General features: G+C 53.8%; 1 protein-coding gene across 3 annotated transcripts in view; it reads right to left on the minus strand.

The window, feature by feature from the left end:
* Positions 1-20,246, minus strand: part of GABBR1 (gamma-aminobutyric acid type B receptor subunit 1) — a 64,501-nt gene that overhangs the window by 1,345 nt on the left and 42,910 nt on the right. For 2 of the 3 annotated variants that reach the window (XM_073311979.1, XM_073311978.1), the window contains exons 14-23: positions 19,451-19,514; positions 18,539-18,616; positions 17,750-17,900; positions 6,367-6,499; positions 5,764-5,880; positions 5,347-5,454; positions 3,628-3,721; positions 3,152-3,279; positions 1,018-1,146; positions 113-256 (exon numbers count right to left, since the gene is read on the minus strand). In XM_073311979.1, the coding sequence (XP_073168080.1) occupies positions 113-256; positions 1,018-1,146; positions 3,152-3,279; positions 3,628-3,721; positions 5,347-5,454; positions 5,764-5,880; positions 6,367-6,499; positions 17,750-17,900; positions 18,539-18,616; positions 19,451-19,514 (1,146 nt within the window). Of the gene's footprint in view, positions 1-112; positions 257-1,017; positions 1,176-3,151; positions 3,280-3,627; positions 3,722-5,346; positions 5,455-5,763; positions 5,881-6,366; positions 6,500-17,749; positions 17,901-18,538; positions 18,617-19,450; positions 19,515-20,246 lie in introns of those variants that run through there. The other variant, XM_073311980.1, reaches the window with a different exon arrangement.

A 20,246-nucleotide genomic window follows, 5' to 3' on the forward strand; every position in this document is an offset into this window, starting at 1 on the left:
CTACTGTCTCACTCCCACTTTATACCCTGCACCCCATAATCACAGTATGGGAGCACTCCATCAGGTCCCAGCCGCCCCCCAAAGACGTGGGATGGAGGCATGTCTGCCTCACCTCCGCAATGATCTTCTCCAGCTCCCTGTTCTCCTTCTCCAGCAGCCGGGATTTCTCCTCCTCATTGTTGTTGGTGGATGAGCCCGTTTTCATGGTGTCCTGCTGCTCCGACTGCCACTCGCCCCTGGTGATGAGACGTCGCATCTGCAACAAGTGCCCCCAGTGACTATCAGGGACAACAGTACACCAAGAGCACTGACTCCCAACCACCACCCCGCCAACTGTCAGAGACAAGACTACACCTGGAGCACCGACTCCCAACCCCTCCACCCCCGCTGACGGTCGGAGACAAGACTACACCCAGAGCAGTGACTCCCAACTCCCCCCTGCTGACTGTCAGAGACATGACTACACCTGGACCACTGACTCCCAACTACCCCCCACCAACTGTTTGAGACAAGACTACACCTGGATCACTGACTCCCAACTACCCCCTAACTGACAGAAATAATACTACACCCAAAGTGTTGACTCCCAACTATATCCCCTGGCTGACACGCAGATACAATACCCCAATACTACACCTGCCCCCTGACTGTCAGAGACAATCACCTCAATGCTATACCCAGAAAATATCCTGAAAACCCAACTACCCACTCTGCTATCAGACAAGAACCAACAAGCCAGTAGTGCACCTGGCACTGAGACCCCACACCTCCAGTTACCCCCTCAACTGACTGAGTCATAGAAAACACCCCAATGCTATACCCACAGCACAGACCTCCATCTCCCTCCCCTCAGTGTCAGAGACAACATCACAATGCTAACTCCAGACCAAAGATTCTGAGCCCCCCGGTGCTCCCTGCACCAACAACCAGACAGGGAGAGAACAGCCCAGCACTTTCCCAATGCGGAGATCCTGACTCCTGTCCGTGCAGGTGGGTGCGGGGATGGGGGGGTTCTACCTTGGGCACGAAGAGTACCACCAGGGTGATGTAGGAGGAGAAGACGACAGCCAGTGAGGCGAAGGCAAAGGCGGCATCCTGCTGGCTGTTCAGGATCATGGTGACGGGGGCGGTGATCAGACACAGCACCTGCGGCACAGCCGGAGCCAGCGGCGTCACTGTGCGGAGAGGGGGAGACAGAGAGACCTGCCCCAACACCCCAAACCTGGTCCATGTAGCCACTCCCACCCCCAGACCTCACATGACTGTGGCACAATGTGGGGATACTGGATGCACGTGCACTGTCATAGCCCAAAGGGGTGCTTGGGGGCCACAGTGGGGTACAGTCAGGCGTTGGGGTGCAGTGGAGCACACTCACTGCCATGTTGTAAATGGCCATAGCCACAGCACAGTGGGGACGTTTGGGGGTACGCTAGAGGGCTGGTGTGCAGTGGGTCACGGCAGGGTGCACTCACTCACCGTTGTGGTGTGGAGGTTGAGGGGCAGTGAGGAGGTTTGGAGGGGCAGTGGGTCACAGCAGAGCACACTCACTCACTGCCATGGTGGGGAGGCTTGGCGGGCAGTGGGTCACAGGGGAGTGCAATCACCGCCATGGTGGGGAAGTTTGGGGGGGCAGTGGGTCACCATGGGGTATATACTCACCACCGTAGTGGGAAGGTTTGTGGGGGGCGGTGGGTCAGAGCGGGATGCACTCAGTGCCGTGGTGGGGAGGTCTGAGGGGGCGGTCGGAGGTTGGGGGCAATGGGTGTGACAAAGTGGGGATTTTCCCTTGTTATGTTGTATGTGTCTTACTGTTGAGCCTATGTGAGTTTTACTGTTTTGCATGAATACTGTGTGTGCCTCAGTTTCCCTGTGTGCTGCACCAATACCTTTGTGGTGGGAATAGGGGTGTGTGAATTTGGCTTAGACCTCTAGGACGGGTGAAGCTGCTCCAGCTGCCTGCACATATGTTATGACAGGTGCCCTTTGTAACCTGAGACGCAGGAGGGGGATGCAACCAGGTGACAACCAGGTGACTGCCCGGGAAGTGAAACAAAGAGCGGGGTGGGGTGTCAGAGGTCAGGTGGCTGGAAGCTTACAGTCTGCTTGGGGGGACTGGAAGAGGGGGAGTCCAGGGCTTCTGGCCCAGGACTCCCCAAGATGGACTTGGCTGAAAGTCACTGATTTCTGTGCTCACAAGTTCTGTCCTATGCTGTGTACCTGTCGACTAATAAACCTTCTGTTTTACCATCTGGCTGAGAGTCACGTCTGACTGAGGAGTTGGGGTGCAGGACCCTCTGGCTTCCCCAGGAGCCCTGTCCGTGCAGACTCGCTGTGGGAAGCGTACGGTGGGGCAGGGGATGCTGAATGCTCCGAGGTCAGACCCAGGAAGGTTGAAGCTGTGTAAGCTTCTTACCCTGGAGACAGGATGCTCAGAGAGAGGAGGCTCCCCAGAGTCCTGACTGGCTTCATATGGAATAGTTCCAGAGCACTGGCCCGGTGACTCTGTGACAGTGGGGAGGTTTGGGGGGAAGTGTGTCTCAGTGGGGCCGCCGTGATGATAAGGTTTTTGGGGGGAAGTTTGCGGGGCAGTACAGCGGGGCGCACTCACTGCCATGATGGTGAGGTGGGGGGGAAGTTTGGGGGGCAGTGGGGCATAGTGGGGCACACTCACCGCCATGATGGTGAGGTTCAGAGGGGGAAGTTTGGGGGGCAGTGGGTCACAGCGGGGCACCCTCACTCACCACCGTGATGGTGAGGTTTGGGGGGGGAAGTTTGGGGGGCAGTACAGCGGGGCGCACTCACTCACCGCCGTGATGGTGAGGTTGGTGGGGGGGAGTTTGGGGGAGCAGTGGATCACAGCAGGGCACCCTCACTCACTGCCGTGATGGTGAGGTTTGGGGGGGGGAACTTGGGGGGGCAGTACAGCGAGGTGCACTCACTCACCGCTGTGATGGTGAGGTTTGGGGGGGGGAGTTTGGGGGGCAGTACAGCAGGGAGCCCCCAGCACTCCTTTACACCGCCGTGATGGTGAGGTGGGGGGGGGGCTTGGGGGGCAGTGGGTCACAGCGGGGCGCACCCACTCACCGCTGTGATGGTGAGGTGGGGGGGAAGTTTGGGGGGCAGTGGGTCACAGCGGGGCGCACTCACTCACCGCCACGTTGTAGATGGCCATGCCCACGGCCCGGTGGTCATTTATCTTCTCGGTGGAGACGCTCTTGGTCTCGTAGGCCAGGAAGATGCCCAGCAGCAGCAGCAGTCCCTTGAACCCATAGAAAATCCCTGCGTGGGGCACAGGGGATGGGTCAGACCTGTTGGGGGGCTAGAGACGGGATGGGAACGCGAGAAACTGGGGGGGTGTGAGGGAGACCTGCAAAGGGAGGGATGTGGGTGGGAGAGGACAGGACAAAAGTGGCCCCCGCCCCAGGGGGCAGGCAGCTGTGGGTTGACTATCCCAGGATCACTCCCCGCAGACACTTCCCTTGCCACCGAGCCAGGGCCCCTCTCCCCCAAACACTGCCTATCCCCCACCTGAATCTGGGCCCCTCCCCCACACCAAGTCAGCAACCCTCCCCACAGATACTGCCCATCCCCCTGCCCCCCACTGCCTGTGCCTGTGCCCCTGCTTACCCAGCCAGGTGTTCATCTTGGTGGAGCTGCAGTGCTCCAGCTGGGGCAGGATCGAGACGTCAATGTCAGTTTTCGGTTCCTCTTTGGTGAATTCCTACAGCAATGGATGGCAGAGGGATGAACGCTGGGGGGCAGGTCAGAGCCCCCAGTCAGGGCCCCCAGGGTTGCGAGCTTCCCCACCATGCGCTCCCAACACGGGGAACCCGGGGCTGTGAGCTTCCCCGATGCACGTCCCCGACATGGGGATTCCGGGGCCATGAACTTCCCCACCACGCGCCCCCGACACAGGGATCCTGGGGTCACGAACTTCCCCGCCACACACGCCTCTGACATGGGGATCCCGGGGCCGCAAGCTTCCCTGACGCACGCCCCCGACATGGGGACCCTGGGGCCACGAGCTTCATAGAATCATAGAATATCAGGGTTGGAAGGGACCTCAGGAGGTCATCTAGTCCAACCTCCTGCTCAAAGCAGGACCGATCCCCAATTAAATCACCCTAGCCAGGGCTTTATCAAGCCTGACCTGAAAAACCTCATAGGAAGGAGATTCCACCACCTCCCTAGGTAACACATTCCAGTGTTTCACCACCCTCCTAGTGAAAAAGTTTTTCCTAATATCCAACCTAAATCTCCCCCACTGCAACTTGAGACCATTACTCCTTGTCCTGTCATCTGCTACCACTGAGAACAGTCTAGAGCCATCCTCTTTGGAACCCCCTTTCAGGTAGTTGAAAGCAGCTATCAAATCCCCCCTCATTCTTCTCTTCTGAAGACTAAACATCCCCAGTTCCCTCAGCCTCTCCCCATAAGTCATGTGTTCCAGCCCCCTAATAATTTTTGTTGCCCTCCGCTGGAATCTTTCCAATTTTTCCACATCGTTCTTGTAGTGTGGGGCCCAAAACTGGACACAGTACTCCAGATGAGGCCTCACCAATGTCGAATAGAGGGGAACGATCACGTCCCTCAATCTGCTGGCTATGCCCCTACTTATACATCCCAAAATGCCATTGGCCTTCTTGGCAACAAGGGCACACTGTTGACTCCTATCCAACTTCTCGTCCACTGTAACCCCTAGGTCCTTTTCTGCAGAACTGCTGCTAGTCTGGTCCCTAGTCTGTAGTGGTGCATTGGATTCTTCTGTCCTAAGTGCAGGACTCTGTAGTTGTCCTTGTTGAACCTCATCAGATTTCTTTTGGCCCAATCCTCCAATTTGTCTAGGTCCCTCTGTACCCTATCCCTACCCTCCAGCGTATCTACCACTCCTCCCCGTTTAGTGTCATCTGCAAACTTGCAATCCACACCATCCTCCAGATCGTTAATGAAGATATTGAACAAAACCAGCCCCAGGACCGACCCTTGGGGCACTCCACTCAGACATGGAGCCATTGATCACTACCCGCTGAGCCCGACAATCTAGCCAGCTTTCTATCCACCTTATAGTCCATTCATCCAGCCCATACTTCTTTAACTTGCTGGCAAGAATACTGTGGGAGACCGTGTCAGAAGCTTTGCTAAAGTCAAGAAATAACACGTCCACTGCTTTCCCTTCATCCACAGAGCCAGTTATCTCGTCATAGAAGGCAATTAGATTAGTCAGGCATGACTTGCCCTTGGTGAATCCATGCTGACTGTTCCTGATCACTTCCCCAATGTGTGCCCCTGACACAGGGCCCCCGGGGCTGCGAGCTTCCCCACAGCAGTGCCATGTCAGGGCTGTACCTCGATGGTGCGATGCAGTGGGTCGATGATTTGCCAGATGGCCAGCATGACCACGTCCAGCCCCACCAGCAGCCCCACAGTGGCATACAGCTTCCAGGGCTCCAGGGTCTGCCAAGCATGCAGAGTTAGCGCCGCAGTCCAGTGCCCCCTGGCACCCCCCCAAAGTGCCTCCCAGCAACCCCTAGTGCCCCCACACACTGCCCCCCCAGCACCCCCCAGCAACCCTTAGCACCCCACACACTTCCCCCCAGCGCCTCCTAGCACCGCCCATAGTGCACCCTAGTGACCCCTAGCACCCCCAGTGCCTCCACACAGCACCTCCCAGTGCCCCCAGCACCCCCAGGACCCCTTTACTCCACAGTGCCCCCCAACATAGCACCCCACTCCCTGCAGCCCAGCACCCCAAGCGACCCTCACCTTGCGTTTCTCCTTCTTCTCCTCTTTCTTGGTGAAGACGGTGTGCACCCACCAGATCTTAGTGAACATGCTGCCATAGGCCAGGCTGAACCCCAGCCCCAGCAGCCAGAGCCGGGCCTGCCAGGAAGCAGAGACCAGAGTGAGAGCGCCCCCTGCTGGGCCCCCCATCTTCAGCCCTGCCCCTGCTGGGCCCCCCATCTTCAGCCCTGTCCCCCCCATGCCCTGCTGGGCCCATCTTCGGCCCTGCCTCTGCCCCTGCTGGGCCCCCCATCTTCAGCCCTGCCTCCTGCTGGGGCTCCATCTTCAGCCCTGTTGGGCCCCCCATCTTGTGCTCTGCTCCGCACCTTCAGCCCTGCCCCCTGCCGGGTCGCCGGTCTTCAGCCCTGCACCCCCACCCCGCGCCCTGTTGGGCCCGTCTTCAGCCCTGCCCCATGCCAGCACCCTCTGCCCGGCCCCCCATCTTCAGCCATGCCCCCCCGCACCCTGCCAGCACCCCAACTCTAGCCCTCCCTCCTCCCCATCGCTCTTTTCCCTCATCCCCCCATTCTTGGTCCTGGGCCCTCCCCGCCCTGCTGCACCCGCAGCCCTAGTGCCCTGCCCCACCTGGCAGACAAAGGGGAAGAGCCCAGCCCTGATGTGGTAGCCATCCAGCCCCAGGGGGAAGACAGCCGCCAGAGCCAGCGTGCAGCCCACGGCCGTCATGTTGTTGAGATAGGGCTGGGAGTTCTGGATGTACCTGCAGAGCAGACACAGCCATCACCTGAGGGTGTCCCACAGGCCAGCTCCCGCCCCCTACCCCAGAGATCAGCCCCTCCAGACGTAGCCATCACCTGGGGGGTGTCCCGCAGCCTGGCTCCCGCCCCCCACCCCCAAGACCAGCCCCTCCATCACCTGGGAGCAGACCCAAAGCCTGGCTCCCCCTTCCTGCTCCCAAAGACCGGCTCCCCCTTCCTGCTCCCAAAGACCAGCCCCTGCAGACGCAGCCATCACCTGGAGGGTGGGGGCCACAGCCCAGATCCCGCCCCAAGACAGGAGGGGTGGAGGATAGCCGTGGGGCAGGGGAGTGGAAGGCACTGACCGGACGTGCCCATTGTAGAGGTTGAACGGCAGGCAGATGATGGTCAGCCTGATGCCCAGGCAGAGGGTGGGGGGTAAACATGGGGCAGGGAGGTGGTGGAGGGGGGCACTCACTGGACGTGCCTGTTGTAGGTGTAGAAGGACAGACAGATGATGCCAAGCAGGATGCCCAGGCCGGGGGGTGGGAGGTAGCTGTGGGGCTGCAGGCACTAGCCACACATGCCCGTTGTAGATTTTGATGGCGAGGCACACGATGGACATCAAGATGCCCAGGCTGGGGGTGGTGGGAAGTAGCCGTGGGTCATGGGGCGGCACTGATGGGACATGCCCCTTGTAGGTATTGAAGACCAGGCAGAAGGTGTCCAGCAGGGTGTCCAGATGCAGGGTGGGGGGTAGCCATGGGGCAGTGGGCTGGAGGAGGGGGGCACTAACCAGACGTGCCCGTTGTAGCTGTTGAAGGCCAGGCACACAATGGACATCAGGATGCCCACGCTGCAGGGGAGTGGTGGGTAGCCATGAGTCATGGGCACCACTGTTCGAAAGTGCCCCTTGTAGGTATTGAAGGCTAGGCAGATGGCCAGCAGGATGCCCGGTGTGTGTGTGTGGGGGGGGGATGGAGCACGGGGTGTGATGTTCTGTATCTTGTGGGAACACCCTAAACCCCCATGTTCATCCTTATAATATGACTGTGTGGTATCCAAAGCAAAGTTTGCCATGTTGGATGTCTTCAGAAGGCTCATGATGCACTGAGCATTGTCGTTATAGTGATGTTACAGTAATGTTATAGGTTATAATTTCATGTATATAGTTATGAGGTTGAAAGTGGGTCCTCATGGCCTAAAATAAGCCCAGGCAAAAACTCTCCAAGAGCGGAGAGGCAGTTCACACCTCATCAGGGAACATATGGGACAAACCCAGTCCAGACTCACAGGAACAAAGGACTAGGCAGCAACAAAAGGATCTGTTGGACTCTCTAGTGAGTCACTCCCCTTCCTTTGGTCAGTTTGGGATTGTGATGAGGTAAAGCTCACCTGTCTCTGAAGGGGGGGGGGGGCACAAAGCCAAGAGGGAAGAAAGAACATGATAAAAGGGAGAGATGTTTGCCATGCTCTTCCTCTCTCTTCCACCTCCACCTACAGACATCACCACAAAGCGACTGAAGCGCTGATCAAAGGGGAGAGCCTGGCTGAAGGGCAGCCAGCCAGCCTGTGATGCGAAGCATCTAAGTTTGTAAGGGCACTGAAAGTGTTAAGATCAGCTTAGAATGCATTTTGCTTTTATTTTATTTGACCAAATCTGACTTGTTATGCTTTGACTTATAATAATGTAAAATTTACGTTCGTAGTTAATAAATCTGTTTGTTTATTCTACCTGAAACAGAGTGTTTGGTTTGAAGCATGTCAGAGACTCCCCTTGGGATAACAAGCCTGGTACATATCAATGTCTTTGTTAAATTGATGAACTCATAAGTTTGCAGTATCCATTGGGCATAACTGGACACTGCAAGACGGAGGTTCCTAGGGTTCCTAGGACCATAGACATTGGCTAGTGTCATTCGGTTCACAATCCAAGGAGCAGCTTACATGTCAGAGGTTGTGCGTGAACAGCCCAGGAGTGGGGGTTCTCACAGCAGAGCAGGGTAAGGCTGGCTCCCAGAGTCAAGGATCAGAGTGGCCTAGCAGATCACCGGTCCAGATAACACCAGAGGGGAATGTCACAGTGGCTCAGAGAGCAGGGTGTGTATGTGCGGCTTGTTACTCCAAGTTTACACTTTAAGCACTGATATTTGTGATTTTAAGTGATTCTTCAGTGCAGTGCCTAAGAACAGTCAGGAGGATGTCACAGTTTTGTTATTTTCTGTTTGTTTATTTCGGGTGAGAGGAATAAGCACAAGAAAGCAGAAAAATGACTAGCAGTGAGGCAGCTACACAACTAGAGCTGGCCAGACTGGAAGCAGTAGAGAAGGAAAAGGACTGTGAGTTTCAAATGTGGCAGGCAGAAATGAGCTGCGGCCAGGGAAACTATGGAGGCAGAGGCAGCCAGGGAGGCAGCCAGAGAGGAGGCTGCACACAGAAGAGCTATGGGAAAGAAAGAGAAAGAGAGAGAAGAAAGAGGAAGAGAGCGGGGAGAAAAAGAAGAAAGAAAGGGAAAGAGAGAGAGAGCGAAAACACCAACTGGACTTGCTAGAGAAGCAGAACCAGAACCCCCTGACCCAAATGACTCCCAACACTCCAAAAATCCACAATTGGGAATACTTATGTCCTGCATACAGTGAGAGGATGATATTGCTGAATATCTGACTACCTTTGAAAGGCTGTGTGTAATACATGAAATCCCTGATGATAAGAGAGTTCCTACCCGGACTGCAAAATTAACTGGTAAATCTCAAAATGTATTCAATGGAATGCCTATTGAAGATGCTTTAGACTGTTGTAAATGTAAAGATACTGTTTTGTGAAGTTTTTGTTAGTTCTGCTGTCCTCAACACAGAAACCCCCCAAGCAATTGAAACCTATCATATTGGTTTTGTGAGGTTAGCCTCTGCAGAACCAGATTTGGAGCATATTAAGGCTGTCCAAATTGATGGCAGGGAATACTTGGGGCAGAGGGATACAGGGCCCAGATCTCTCTGGTTAGCAGAGTGTGGTCCCGAAGGCCACTATGTTGCCTGGACAAATGGCAGAGATTGTGGGGGTGGGCAAAAGCAGATTCCTCATACCACTAGCTAAAATCCATGTGGTGTGGGAAGGTTTGGAAAGTGTTTTGACTGGGGGGGGTAATAGAACACCTCCTATTTGACCTGCTCCTTGGTAACGATTTTTTCCGTGTAGCTCAGGTTAAAGTATTTGCCTGCAGCAGGAGGGAGTTTTATGCTGGGATCCCCGAGGGAAAGGGTAAGGTCTCAGGAACTGCTGAGAGAATGGGAGAGAGTCTCCTTGATTCTTCTGCAGCAGGGAGAAGCCACATGCTTCCAGGTGGGAGGGTGGGTGAGACCATCTCCTGCACTGCAGCTGGAAGCAACACCACATCAGGAAGGGATGGGGGTGTAATGTCCGCCAGAGAAATAACTGTCCAGGTTGTTAGCTGCCAGCAGGTTGCGGCTGAACCAGAGGCAAAACCGGCTCTAGGGAGCATAGAGCAATGTGTCCCAGAGGAGAGCCCAGAGAAGGGGTAGGGGATCTCAGAAACCACTGAGGTGGTGAGGGTTCCTGTGGCTTTGTAACACAGGGAAGCAGAGTGCTTCCAAGTATGGGGGGCTGAGACTAGCTCCTTTCCAGCAGAAGGCAACATGCCCTCAGGCGCAGGAGAGGTGTTGTTGGTGATTAAGGAAACTGTCCCAGTGGTTAGCTGGCAGAGTTTTACAGCTGAACAAGAGATAGAACCTTTCCTAGGGGGCACAGAGAAATGTGTCTGAGCAGGGGGCCCAGAAGAGGAAACTGGGGAAGGAATAGTGGGGGTACAGGAATGTCTCCTCACTAGTCACTTGGGGCAGGATGCCCAGGACACTAGGAGGATGGCTGGGTCAGCATCTGTGCACCCAGGCACTCAGCCTGTGACCCAGGTTTTGAGAAGGACTGTGTCACTGACCTCCTGGAAGGGAGCCGTCACATAGCTGACTTCTCAGGGACAGAGAAAGGGGTGATGGAGGGTACCCTATTCCAGGTCCCAGTTTTTCAGGATGCTATTTCTGATCAGTTTTTGGAAAGTAACTGTCTCTCTTTACATCAAGATGCAGCTCCAACACCTGTGACAGCAGAGGAGTTGAGACCAGGAAATTGCCAGGTGGTAGTTTGTGAGAACACAAATGACACAACTGATGGGGGTGGGGCATGATCCCCCAGGCAGGTGAGACACAGAGAGCAGTTATGGAAAAGCTGCTGGGAAAAGGTGCATCTGATCAAAGGGTAAACATCCCTCGCCCAGAGAGCCCAGATCACAGCCCTCTAGGGGGCAGGGAAGGACTCAGTGCTGGGAGGGGACACACAGGGTAAACCCAAAAGGCGAGCTGGATCTGCTGCGTATGTACAGTCCTGGGGTTGGGAAACTGTTCCCCAAAGGGCCAGCCAATGTGCAGGATCCCCCTTGGACCCTTATCTTGCCAGACCCTGAGATATCAAAATGCCAGAAACATGATTAAATTAAGAACCCACACAGAGGGGAACACTGGAGGGAAAGAAAGGCTAGTGACTGATTACATGGAAGAGAGTCAAAGGACATCATGGGTAATGAACAAACTAACCTCAAACTACACTATCTGAACAGAGGGCGTGGTATCATAAAGATACTTGTAAACACACATCTGTGATAAAAAATTTGGTATTAATGTTACGTTTTGGGGATAAGAATTTTGACACGGATGTTAAACCTTATGATGCTATTTTCAATTAATACCTGTAAACAGATTTAAAGCTTATCACAGCAGAAAAACCATAAAAAACCCTGGTTTTCTGTGTGTGAATGGGGAAACTGAGGCACACTGCCTCATGGCCTTAATGGCTGGATGCCAAGAGAACTATAACACAAACTGCCTTCAAGCTAGTCAGTGACTAACCCTCTTGAAGTAAACTAAGGGCAGAGGTGTGATGTTCTGTACCTCGTGGGAACACCATACACCCCCATGTTCATCCTTATAATATGATTGTGTAGTATCTAATGCAAAGTTTGTCATGTTGGGTGTCTTCGGAAGGCTCATGATGCACTGAGCACTGTTGTTATAGTGATGTTCTAGTAACTGTTACAGTAATGTTATAGGGATGTTATAGGTTATAATGTCATGTATATAGTTATGAGGCTGAAAATATATCCTCATGGCTTAAAGCAAGCCCAGGCAAAACAGGGGCAGTTCACACCTCATCAGGGCATGGATGAGACAAACCCAGCCCAGCCTCACAGGAACAAAGGACACTGGCCGAGGCAACAACAAAGGATCTGTTGGACTCTCCAATGAGTCACCACTCTTCCTTTGGTCAGTTTGGGACTGCGATGAAGTAATGCTCACCTGATTCTGAAGGGAGGGGCAAAGCCAAGAGGGAAGAAAGAACATGATAAAAGGGAGAGACTTTGCCATGCTCTTCCTCTTTCTTCCACCTCCATCTACAGACACCACACCAAGCGACTGAAGCGCTGATCAAAGGGGAGAACCTGGCTGAAGAGCAACCAGTCAGCCTGTGGTGAGAAGCATCTAAGTTTGTAAGGGCACTGAAAGTGTTAAGATCAGCTTAGAATAGGAATTTCATTTGACCAAATCTGACTTGTTATGCTTTGACTTATAATCACTTAAAATTTATCTTTGTAGTAAATAAATCTGTTTGTTTATTCTATCTGAAGCAGTGCATTTGGTTTGAAGCATGTCAGAGACTTCCCTTGGGATAACAAGCCTGGTACATATCAATTTCTTTGTTAAATTGATGAACTCATATAAGCTTGCAGGGTCCAGTGGGCATAACTGGACATGGCAAGACAGAGGTTCCTAGGGTTGTGTCTGGGACCAGAGATCATAGAACCATAGAATATCAGGGTTGGAAGGGACCTCAGGAGGCCATCTAGTCCAACCCCCTGCTCAAAGCAGGACCAATCCCCAACTAAATCATCCCAGCCAGGGCTTTATCAAGCCTGACCTGAAAAACCTCGAAGGAAGGAGATTCCACCACCTCCCAAGGTAACACATTCCAGTGCTTCACCACCCTCCTAGTGAAAAAGTTTTTCCTAATATCCACCCTAAACCTCCCCCACTGCAACTTGAGACCATTACTCCTTGTTCTGTCATCAGCTACCACTGAGAACAGTCTAGATCCATCCTCTTTGGAGCCCCCTTTCAGCTAGTTGAAAACAGCTATCAAATCCTCCCTCACTCTTCTCTTCTGCGGACTAAACAATCCCAATTCCCGCAGTTTCTCCTCATATGTCATGTGTTCGAGTCCCCTAATGATTTTTGTTGCCCTCCGCTGGACTCTTTCCAGTTTTTCCATGCCCTTCTTGTAGTGTGGGTCCCAAAACTGGACGCAGTACTCCAGATAAGGCCTCACCAATGTCGAATAGAGGGGAACGATCACATCCCTCGATCTGCTGGCAATGTCCCTACTTATACATCCCAAAATGCCATTGGCCTTCTTGGCAACAAGGGCACACTGTTGACTCATATCCAGCTTCTCATCCACTGTCACCCCTAGGTCCTTTTCTGCAGAACTGCTGCTGAGCCATTCGGTCCCTAGTCTGTAGCGGTGCATGCGATTCTTCCATCCTAAGTGCAGGACTCTGCACTTGTCCTTGTTGAACCTCATCAGATTTCTTTTGGCCCAATCCTCCAATTTGTCTAGGTCCCTCTGTATCCTACCCCTACCCTCCAGTGTATCTACCACTCCTCCGAGTTTAGTGTCATCTGCAAACTTGCTGAGGGTGCAATCCACACCATCCTCCAGATCATTAATGAAGATATTGAACAAAACCGGCCCCAGGACTGACCCTTGGCGCACTCTGCTTGACAGCGGCTGCCAACTAGACATGGAGCTATTGATCACTATCTGTTGAGCCTTACGATCTAGCCAGTTTTCTATCCACCTTATAGTCCATTCATCCAGCCCATACTTCTTTAACTTGCTGGCAAGAATACTGTGGGAAACCATATCAAAAGCTTTGCTAAAGTCAAGGAATAACATGTCCACTGCTTTCCCCTCAGAGTCAGTTATCTCGTCATAGAAGGCAATTAGATTAGTCAGGCATGATTTGCCCTTGGTGAATCCATGCTGACTGTTCCTGATCTCCTCGAAGTGCTTCAGAATTGACCCCCTGAGGACCTGCTCCATGATTTTTCCAGGGACTGAAGTAAGGCTGACTGGCCTGTAGTTCCCTGGATCCTCCTTCTGCCCTTTTTAGAAGATGGGCACTACATTAGCCTTTTCCCAGTCATACGGGACCTCCCCCCCTCACCATGAGTTTTCAAAGATATGGCCAATGGCTCTGCACTCACATTCGCCAACTCCTTTAGAACCCTTGGATGCAGTGCATCCAGCATCATGGACTTGTGCTCATCCAGCTTTTCTAAATAGTCCCGAACCACTTCTTTCTTCACAGAGGGCTGGTCGCCTCCTCCCCATGCTGTGCTGCCCAGTGCAGTAGTCTGGGAGCTGACCTTGCTCGTGAAGACAGAGGGGAAAAAAGCATTGAGTACATTAGCTTTTTCCACATCCTCTATCACTAGGGTGCCTCCCCCATTCAGTAAGGGGCCCACACTTTCCTTGACTTTCTTCTTGTTGCCAACATACCTGAAGAAACCCTTCTTGTTACTCTTAACATCTCTTGCTAGCTGTAAATCCAAGTGTGATTTGTCCTTCCTGATTTCACTCCTGCATGCCTGAGCAATATTTTTATACACCTCCCTGGTCATTTGTCCAATCTTCCACTTCTTGTAAGCTTCTTCTTTGTGTTTAAGATCAGCAAGGATTTCACTGTTAAGCAAAGCTGGGGTCGCCTGCCATATTTACTATTCTTTCTACACATCGGGATGGTTTCTTTCTGTAACCTCAATAAGGATTCTTTAAAATACAGCCAGCTCTCCTGGACTCCTTTCCCCCCATGTTATTCTCCCAGGGGATCCTGCCCATCAGTTCCCTGAGGGAGTCAAAGTCTGCTTTTCTGAAGTCCAGGGTCCCCGTATTCTGCTGCTCTCCTTTCTTCCTTTTGCCAGGATCATGAACTCAACCATCTCATGGTCACTGCCTCCCTGGTTCCCATCCACTTTTGCTTCCCCTACTAAATCTTCCCGGTTTGTGAGCAGCAGGTCAAGAAGAGCTCTGCCCCTGGATGGTTCCTTCAGCACTTGCACCATGAAATTGTCCCCTACACTTTCCAAAAACTTCTTGGATTGTCTGTGCACTGCTGTATTGCTCTGCCAGCAGATATCAGAGTGATTGAAGTCTCCCATGAGAACCAGGGCCTGCGATCTAGTAACTTCCGTTAGTTGCCAGAAGAAAGCCTCGTCCACCTCATCCCCCTGGTCTGGTGGTCTATAGCAGACTCCCATCATGACATCACTCTTGTTGTTCACACGTCTAAATTTAATCCAGAGACTCTCAGGTTTCTCTGCAGTTTCATACCGGAGCTCTGAGCAGTCATTCTGCTCTCTTACATACAGTGCAACTCTCCCACCTTTACTGCCCCGCCTGCCCTTCCTGAACAGTTTATATCCATCCATAACAGTACTCCAGTCATGTGAGTTAACCCACCAAGTCTCTGTTATTCCAAACACATCATAATTCTTTGGCTTAATGGTGAAATCCTACCGGATCTTAAACATAAAAAAGAAGCTTACAAGAAGTGTAAGGTTGGACATATGACCAGGGAAGAGTATAAAAATATTGCTCGGGCATGTAGGAATGATATCAGGAGGGCCAAATCACACCTGGAGCTGCAGCTAGCCAGAGATGTTAAGAGTAATAAGAAGGGTTTCTACAGGTATGTTGGCAACAAGAAGAAAGCCAAGGAAAGTGTGGGCCCCTTACTGAATGAGGGAGGCAACCTAGTGACAGAGGATGTGGAAAAAGCTAATGTACTCAATGCTTTTTTTGCCTCTGTTTTCACTAACAAGGTCAGCTCCCAGACTGCTGCGCTGGGCATCACAAAATGGGGAAGAGATGGCCAGCACTCTGTGGAGATAGAGGTGGTTAGGGACTATTTAGAAAGGCTGGACGTGCACAAGTCCATGGGGCCGGACGAGTTGCATCCGAGAGTGCTGAAGGAATTGGCGGCTGTGATTGCAGAGCCATTGGCCATTATCTTTGAAAACTCGTGGCGAACCGGGGAAGTCCCGGATGACTGGAAAAAGGCTAATGTAGTGCCAATCTTTAAAAAAGGGAAGAAGGAGGATCCTGGGAACTACACGCCAGTCAGCCTCACCTCAGTCCCTGGAAAAATCATGGAGCAGGTCCTCAAAGAATCAATCCTGAAGCACTTGCATGAGAGGAAAGTGATCAGGAACAGCCAGCATGGATTCACCAAGGGAAGGTCATGCCTGACTAATCTAATCACCTTCTATGATGAGATTACTGGTTCTGTGGATGAAGGGAAAGCAGTGGATGTATTGTTTCTTGACTTTAGCAAAGCTTTTGACACGGTCTCCCACAGTATTCTTGTCAGCAAGTTAAGGAAGTATGGGCTGGATGAATGCACTATAAGGTGGGTAGAAAGCTGGCTAGATTGTTGGGCTCAATGGGTAGTGATCAATGGCTCCATGTCTAGTTGGCAACCGGTATCAAGTGGAGTGCCCCAAGGGTCGGTCCTGGGGCCGGTTTTGTTCAATATCTTCATAAATGATCTGGAGGATGGTGTGGACTGCACTCTCAGCAAATTTGCAGATGATACTAAACTGGGAGGAGTGGTAGATACACTGGAGGGGAGGGATAGGATACAGAAGGACCTAGACAAATTGGAGGATTGGGCCAAAAGAAATCTGATGAGGTTCAATAAGGATAAGTGCAGGGTCCTGCACTTAGGACGGAAGAACCCAATGCACAGCTACAGACTAGGGACCGAATGGCTAGGCAGCAGTTCTGCGGAAAAGGACCTAGGGGTGACAGTGGACGAGAAGCTGGATATGAGTCAGCAGTGTGCCCTTGTTGCCAAGAAGGCCAATGGTATTTTGGGATGTATAAGTAGGGGCATAGCGAGCAGATCGAGGGACGTGATCGTTCCGCTCTATTCGACATTGGTGAGGCCTCATCTGGAGTACTGTGTCCAGTTTTGGGCCCCACACTTCAAGAAGGATGTGGATAAATTGGAGAGAGTCCAGCGAAGGGCAACAAAAATGATTAGGGGTCTGGAACAAATGACTTATGAGGAGAGGCTGAGGGAGCTGGGATTGTTTAGCCTGCAGAAGAGAAGAATGAGGGGGGATTTGATAGCTGCTTTCAACTACCTGAAAGGGGGTTCCAAAGAGGATGGCTCTAGACTGTTCTCAATGATAGCAGATGGCAGAACGAGGAGTAATGGTCTCAAGTTGCAGTGGGGGAGGTTTAGATTGGATATTAGGAAAAACTTTTTCACTAAGAGGGTGGTGAAACACTGGAATGCGTTACCTAGGGAGGTGGTAGAATCTCCTTCCTTAGAGGTTTTTAAGGTCAGGCTTGACAAAGCCCCGGCTGGGATGATTTAACTGAGAATTGGTCCTGCTTCGAGCAGGGGGTTGGACTAGATGACCTTCTGGGGTCCCTTCCAACCCTGATATTCTATGATTCTATGATTCTATGACTATGCCAGGACTTCCAGTTTGCCCTGCTTGTTTCCCAGGTTTCTTGCATTTGTGTATAGGCACTTGAGTAACTCACTGATTGTCCCGCTTTCTCAGTATGAGGCAGGAGCCTTCCCCTCTCACGCGCTCCTGCTCATGCTTTCTCCTGGTATCCCACTTCATTTGGGTGCACAATCCAAGGAGCAGCTTACATGCTAGAGGCTGTATGTGAACAACCCAGGAATGGGGGTTCTCACAGCAGTGCAGGGTAAGGCTGGCTCCCAGAGACAAGGATTGGAGTGACCTAGCAGATCACTGGTCCAGATAACACCAGAGAGGAAAGTCATAGGAGGGCATGGACCAGACTTGCCCATTGTAGATGCTGAAGGCCAGGCAGAAGATGGCCAGCAGGATGCCCAGGCTGGGGAGTGGGGGTAGCCGTGGGGCAGGGGGTCGGGGGCCGCTGACTGGACGTGCCCATTGTAAGTGTTAAAGGCTAGGCAGATGATGGCCAGCAGTATGCCCAGTCCAGGGAGTGGGGGGGTAGCCATGGGTTAGGGATGTGGGGGGCACTGAATGGACGTGTCTGTTGTAGATGTTGAAGGCCAGGCAGGCAATGGCCAGCAGGATGCCCAGGCTGGGGGAGGTGGGGAGTTGGCATTGGGCAGGTGGGTGGGGGTCACTGACCGGACGTGCCCGTTGTAGATGTTGAAGGCCAGGCAGATGATGGCCAGCAGGATGCCCAGGCTCGCAAGCACCGACACTGAAATGAAGAGCTTCTGCGATAGGAAACGGAAGGTGGTGATCACCTTGGTGTAGTCAGCCGGGGGAGCATCCCCTGCAGCAAAGAGCACAGTAAGAGGGGGGACTGACCTAAGCACAGCACCGCCCCCATGTCCCCCCAGCCCCGGAGGAGGGAAAGGGGCCTCAAGCGCAAGATCAGGCCCTGGCTCAAGGCAGGGGGAGGTTCACGCCCTCAGTGACCCACACAGTCCCAGCATCCAGACAAGCCCTCGAATCCACAGGGACCCATGTCTGTCCCCACCCCCACTGGGAGCAATTCCCAAAACTCCCGACGGCAGTGGGGCCAGATCCCTTGGTGACAGGAACCCCTGGGGGGAAGTTCCCACAATCCCCAGTGGCACGCAGGGCCAGAGACCCTGGTGACAAGAACCCCAGGGTGGCAGTTCCCACAATCCTTGGCAGTGGGCAGGACCAGAGATCCTGGCAACAAGAACCCCAAGGGGGCAGTTCCCACAACCCCTGGCGGCAGGAGGTGCCGGATGCCCAGGAACGGGAACCCCAGGGGGGTGGTTCCCACAATCCCCAGCAGCAGGTGCCAGATGCCCAGGAATGGAAACCCCAGGGGGGCGGTTCCCATAACTCCCAGCGGCGGGAGGTGCCGGACGCCAAGGAACAGGAACCCCAGGGGGGCGGTTCCCATAACCCCTGGCGGTGTGAGCAGCCCTGGCTCACCAATCCACTTGTCGTTGTTGTACCAGGACAGGTTGTCCTTGGTGCTGTCGTAGTAGCCGATCTTCTTGTAGACCCCTCCTGCTGGGAGAGGGGGATGGGTCAGACCAGGGGGACGAGCTCCAAGTGCACAGAGCTCCCCCCTGCCACCACCCTGTAGTGTAGCTAGCAGGGGAGCGGGGCGGGGGCTGCTCCCCCACTGAGCAGAAGTGGCGCCTTTTTAATTCTTTGGCGCCTTTTCAATTTTGACTCACCCAGCGGCGCTCCGGGTCTTCAGCAGCCCTTCGGCATCGGGTCCTTCACTCTTTCCAGCCTTCGGCGGCGTTGCGAGGGCGGAAGGGTCCTTCAGTGCCGAAGACCGGAGCGAGTGAAGGACCCGTCAGCGAAGTGCTGCTGAAGACCAAGAGAGCTGCCAGGCAGGAGGGTTGGAGAGCGCTAGGCTGTCTGTCATCCTGGAACTAGGGGTTGTTGTGTAGTGTCCTGGGGTTGGCATGCCAGGACGTGTGGGAGAAAGGCATTGTTGTCTTGGGTGTCCTAGTGTAGTGTGGTGTGTTCAGGAGTTGTTGTGTGGTGTGGTGTGCTTGGGGGAGTGCTGTTGTGTTGTGCTGGGTGATTGTGCTGTGCTGCGTGGTGTGTGCGGGATTCATGTGTTGCTCTGTGGTGAATCCCTGTGTGGTGTGAGCAGAGGGCTGTTCTGTGGGGTGGGTTTGTTGTGTCTGTGGTGCTGTTTCATGGCGTGGTGTTGTGTTGTGCAGTGTGGAGGGTTGTTGTGCTGTGTGGTGTGTTGGGTGGGGTAGCTGTGCGATGTTGTGCAGGGGACTGTAGTGTTGTGGTGTTGCACAGTGATAGGGTTGTTGAGCTGTTGTGTGGGGCAGGGGTTGTCGAGCTGTTGCGCAGGGCGGGGTTGTCACTCACCCTGCAGCTGTTCAATGAGGGTCCAGGCCATGCGGGAGCCACTGGCGTCGAATACCACGTGACCCTGGCGGGGGAAATACACACAGACCAGCGTCACCAGGCGCTCCTTGCTGGCAGCAGCACTAGGGCTGTCGCCTGGTGGGCAGCGCTCACTGACGGGGGACTGCCCTGCTGAGCTGGCAGCAATGTGCAGGGCGTGCTGTGCTGGGGGGCTGGGGAACCTGGGCGCTGGGGAGCAGGGACACTGGCTTCCTGGCATGGAGCTCAATGCCCACAGAGCCAGGCTGAGCCCTGGGCCTACAGGCTGGGGGATGGGACTAGGGCCTTGCTGGGGATGGGGGGCGCTAAAGAGAGTGCAGGGGTTAGGGATAGTGGTTAGGGGTGCAGGGAGTGGGGTTATGGAGTTGGTTAGAATTATGGGTGCAGGGAATGACATTAAGGTTGGGGGTGCAGGGTCAGGGTTGGGGTCACAGGGTGTGAATTAGGGGTCACAGGGGTCACTCACTGACACCCCCTCGAAGGCGGAGGAGTAGAGGGCATGGCAGATCCTGTCAGTGATGGGGTAGGTGTTAGAGGCACAGGATGGGGGTTGGGAGCGCGGGGTTGGGGTAAGAGAGCACGGGGGGGGGTCACTAACCAACACCCTCTCGAGGGTGGAGGAGTTGAGGGCGCGATAGATCTCAGTGATGGGGTGGGCGTTAGGGGTGCAGGATCAGATTCAGGGGGTGCAAGGTCGGGGGCGCAGAGTCGGGGGGCGAGGGGGTCACTCACCGGCACCCCTTCAAAGGCAGAGGAG

This window comes from Lepidochelys kempii, chromosome 14 (assembly GCF_965140265.1).
Source record: "Lepidochelys kempii isolate rLepKem1 chromosome 14, rLepKem1.hap2, whole genome shotgun sequence".
Classification (NCBI taxonomy): Eukaryota; Metazoa; Chordata; order Testudines; family Cheloniidae; genus Lepidochelys; species Lepidochelys kempii.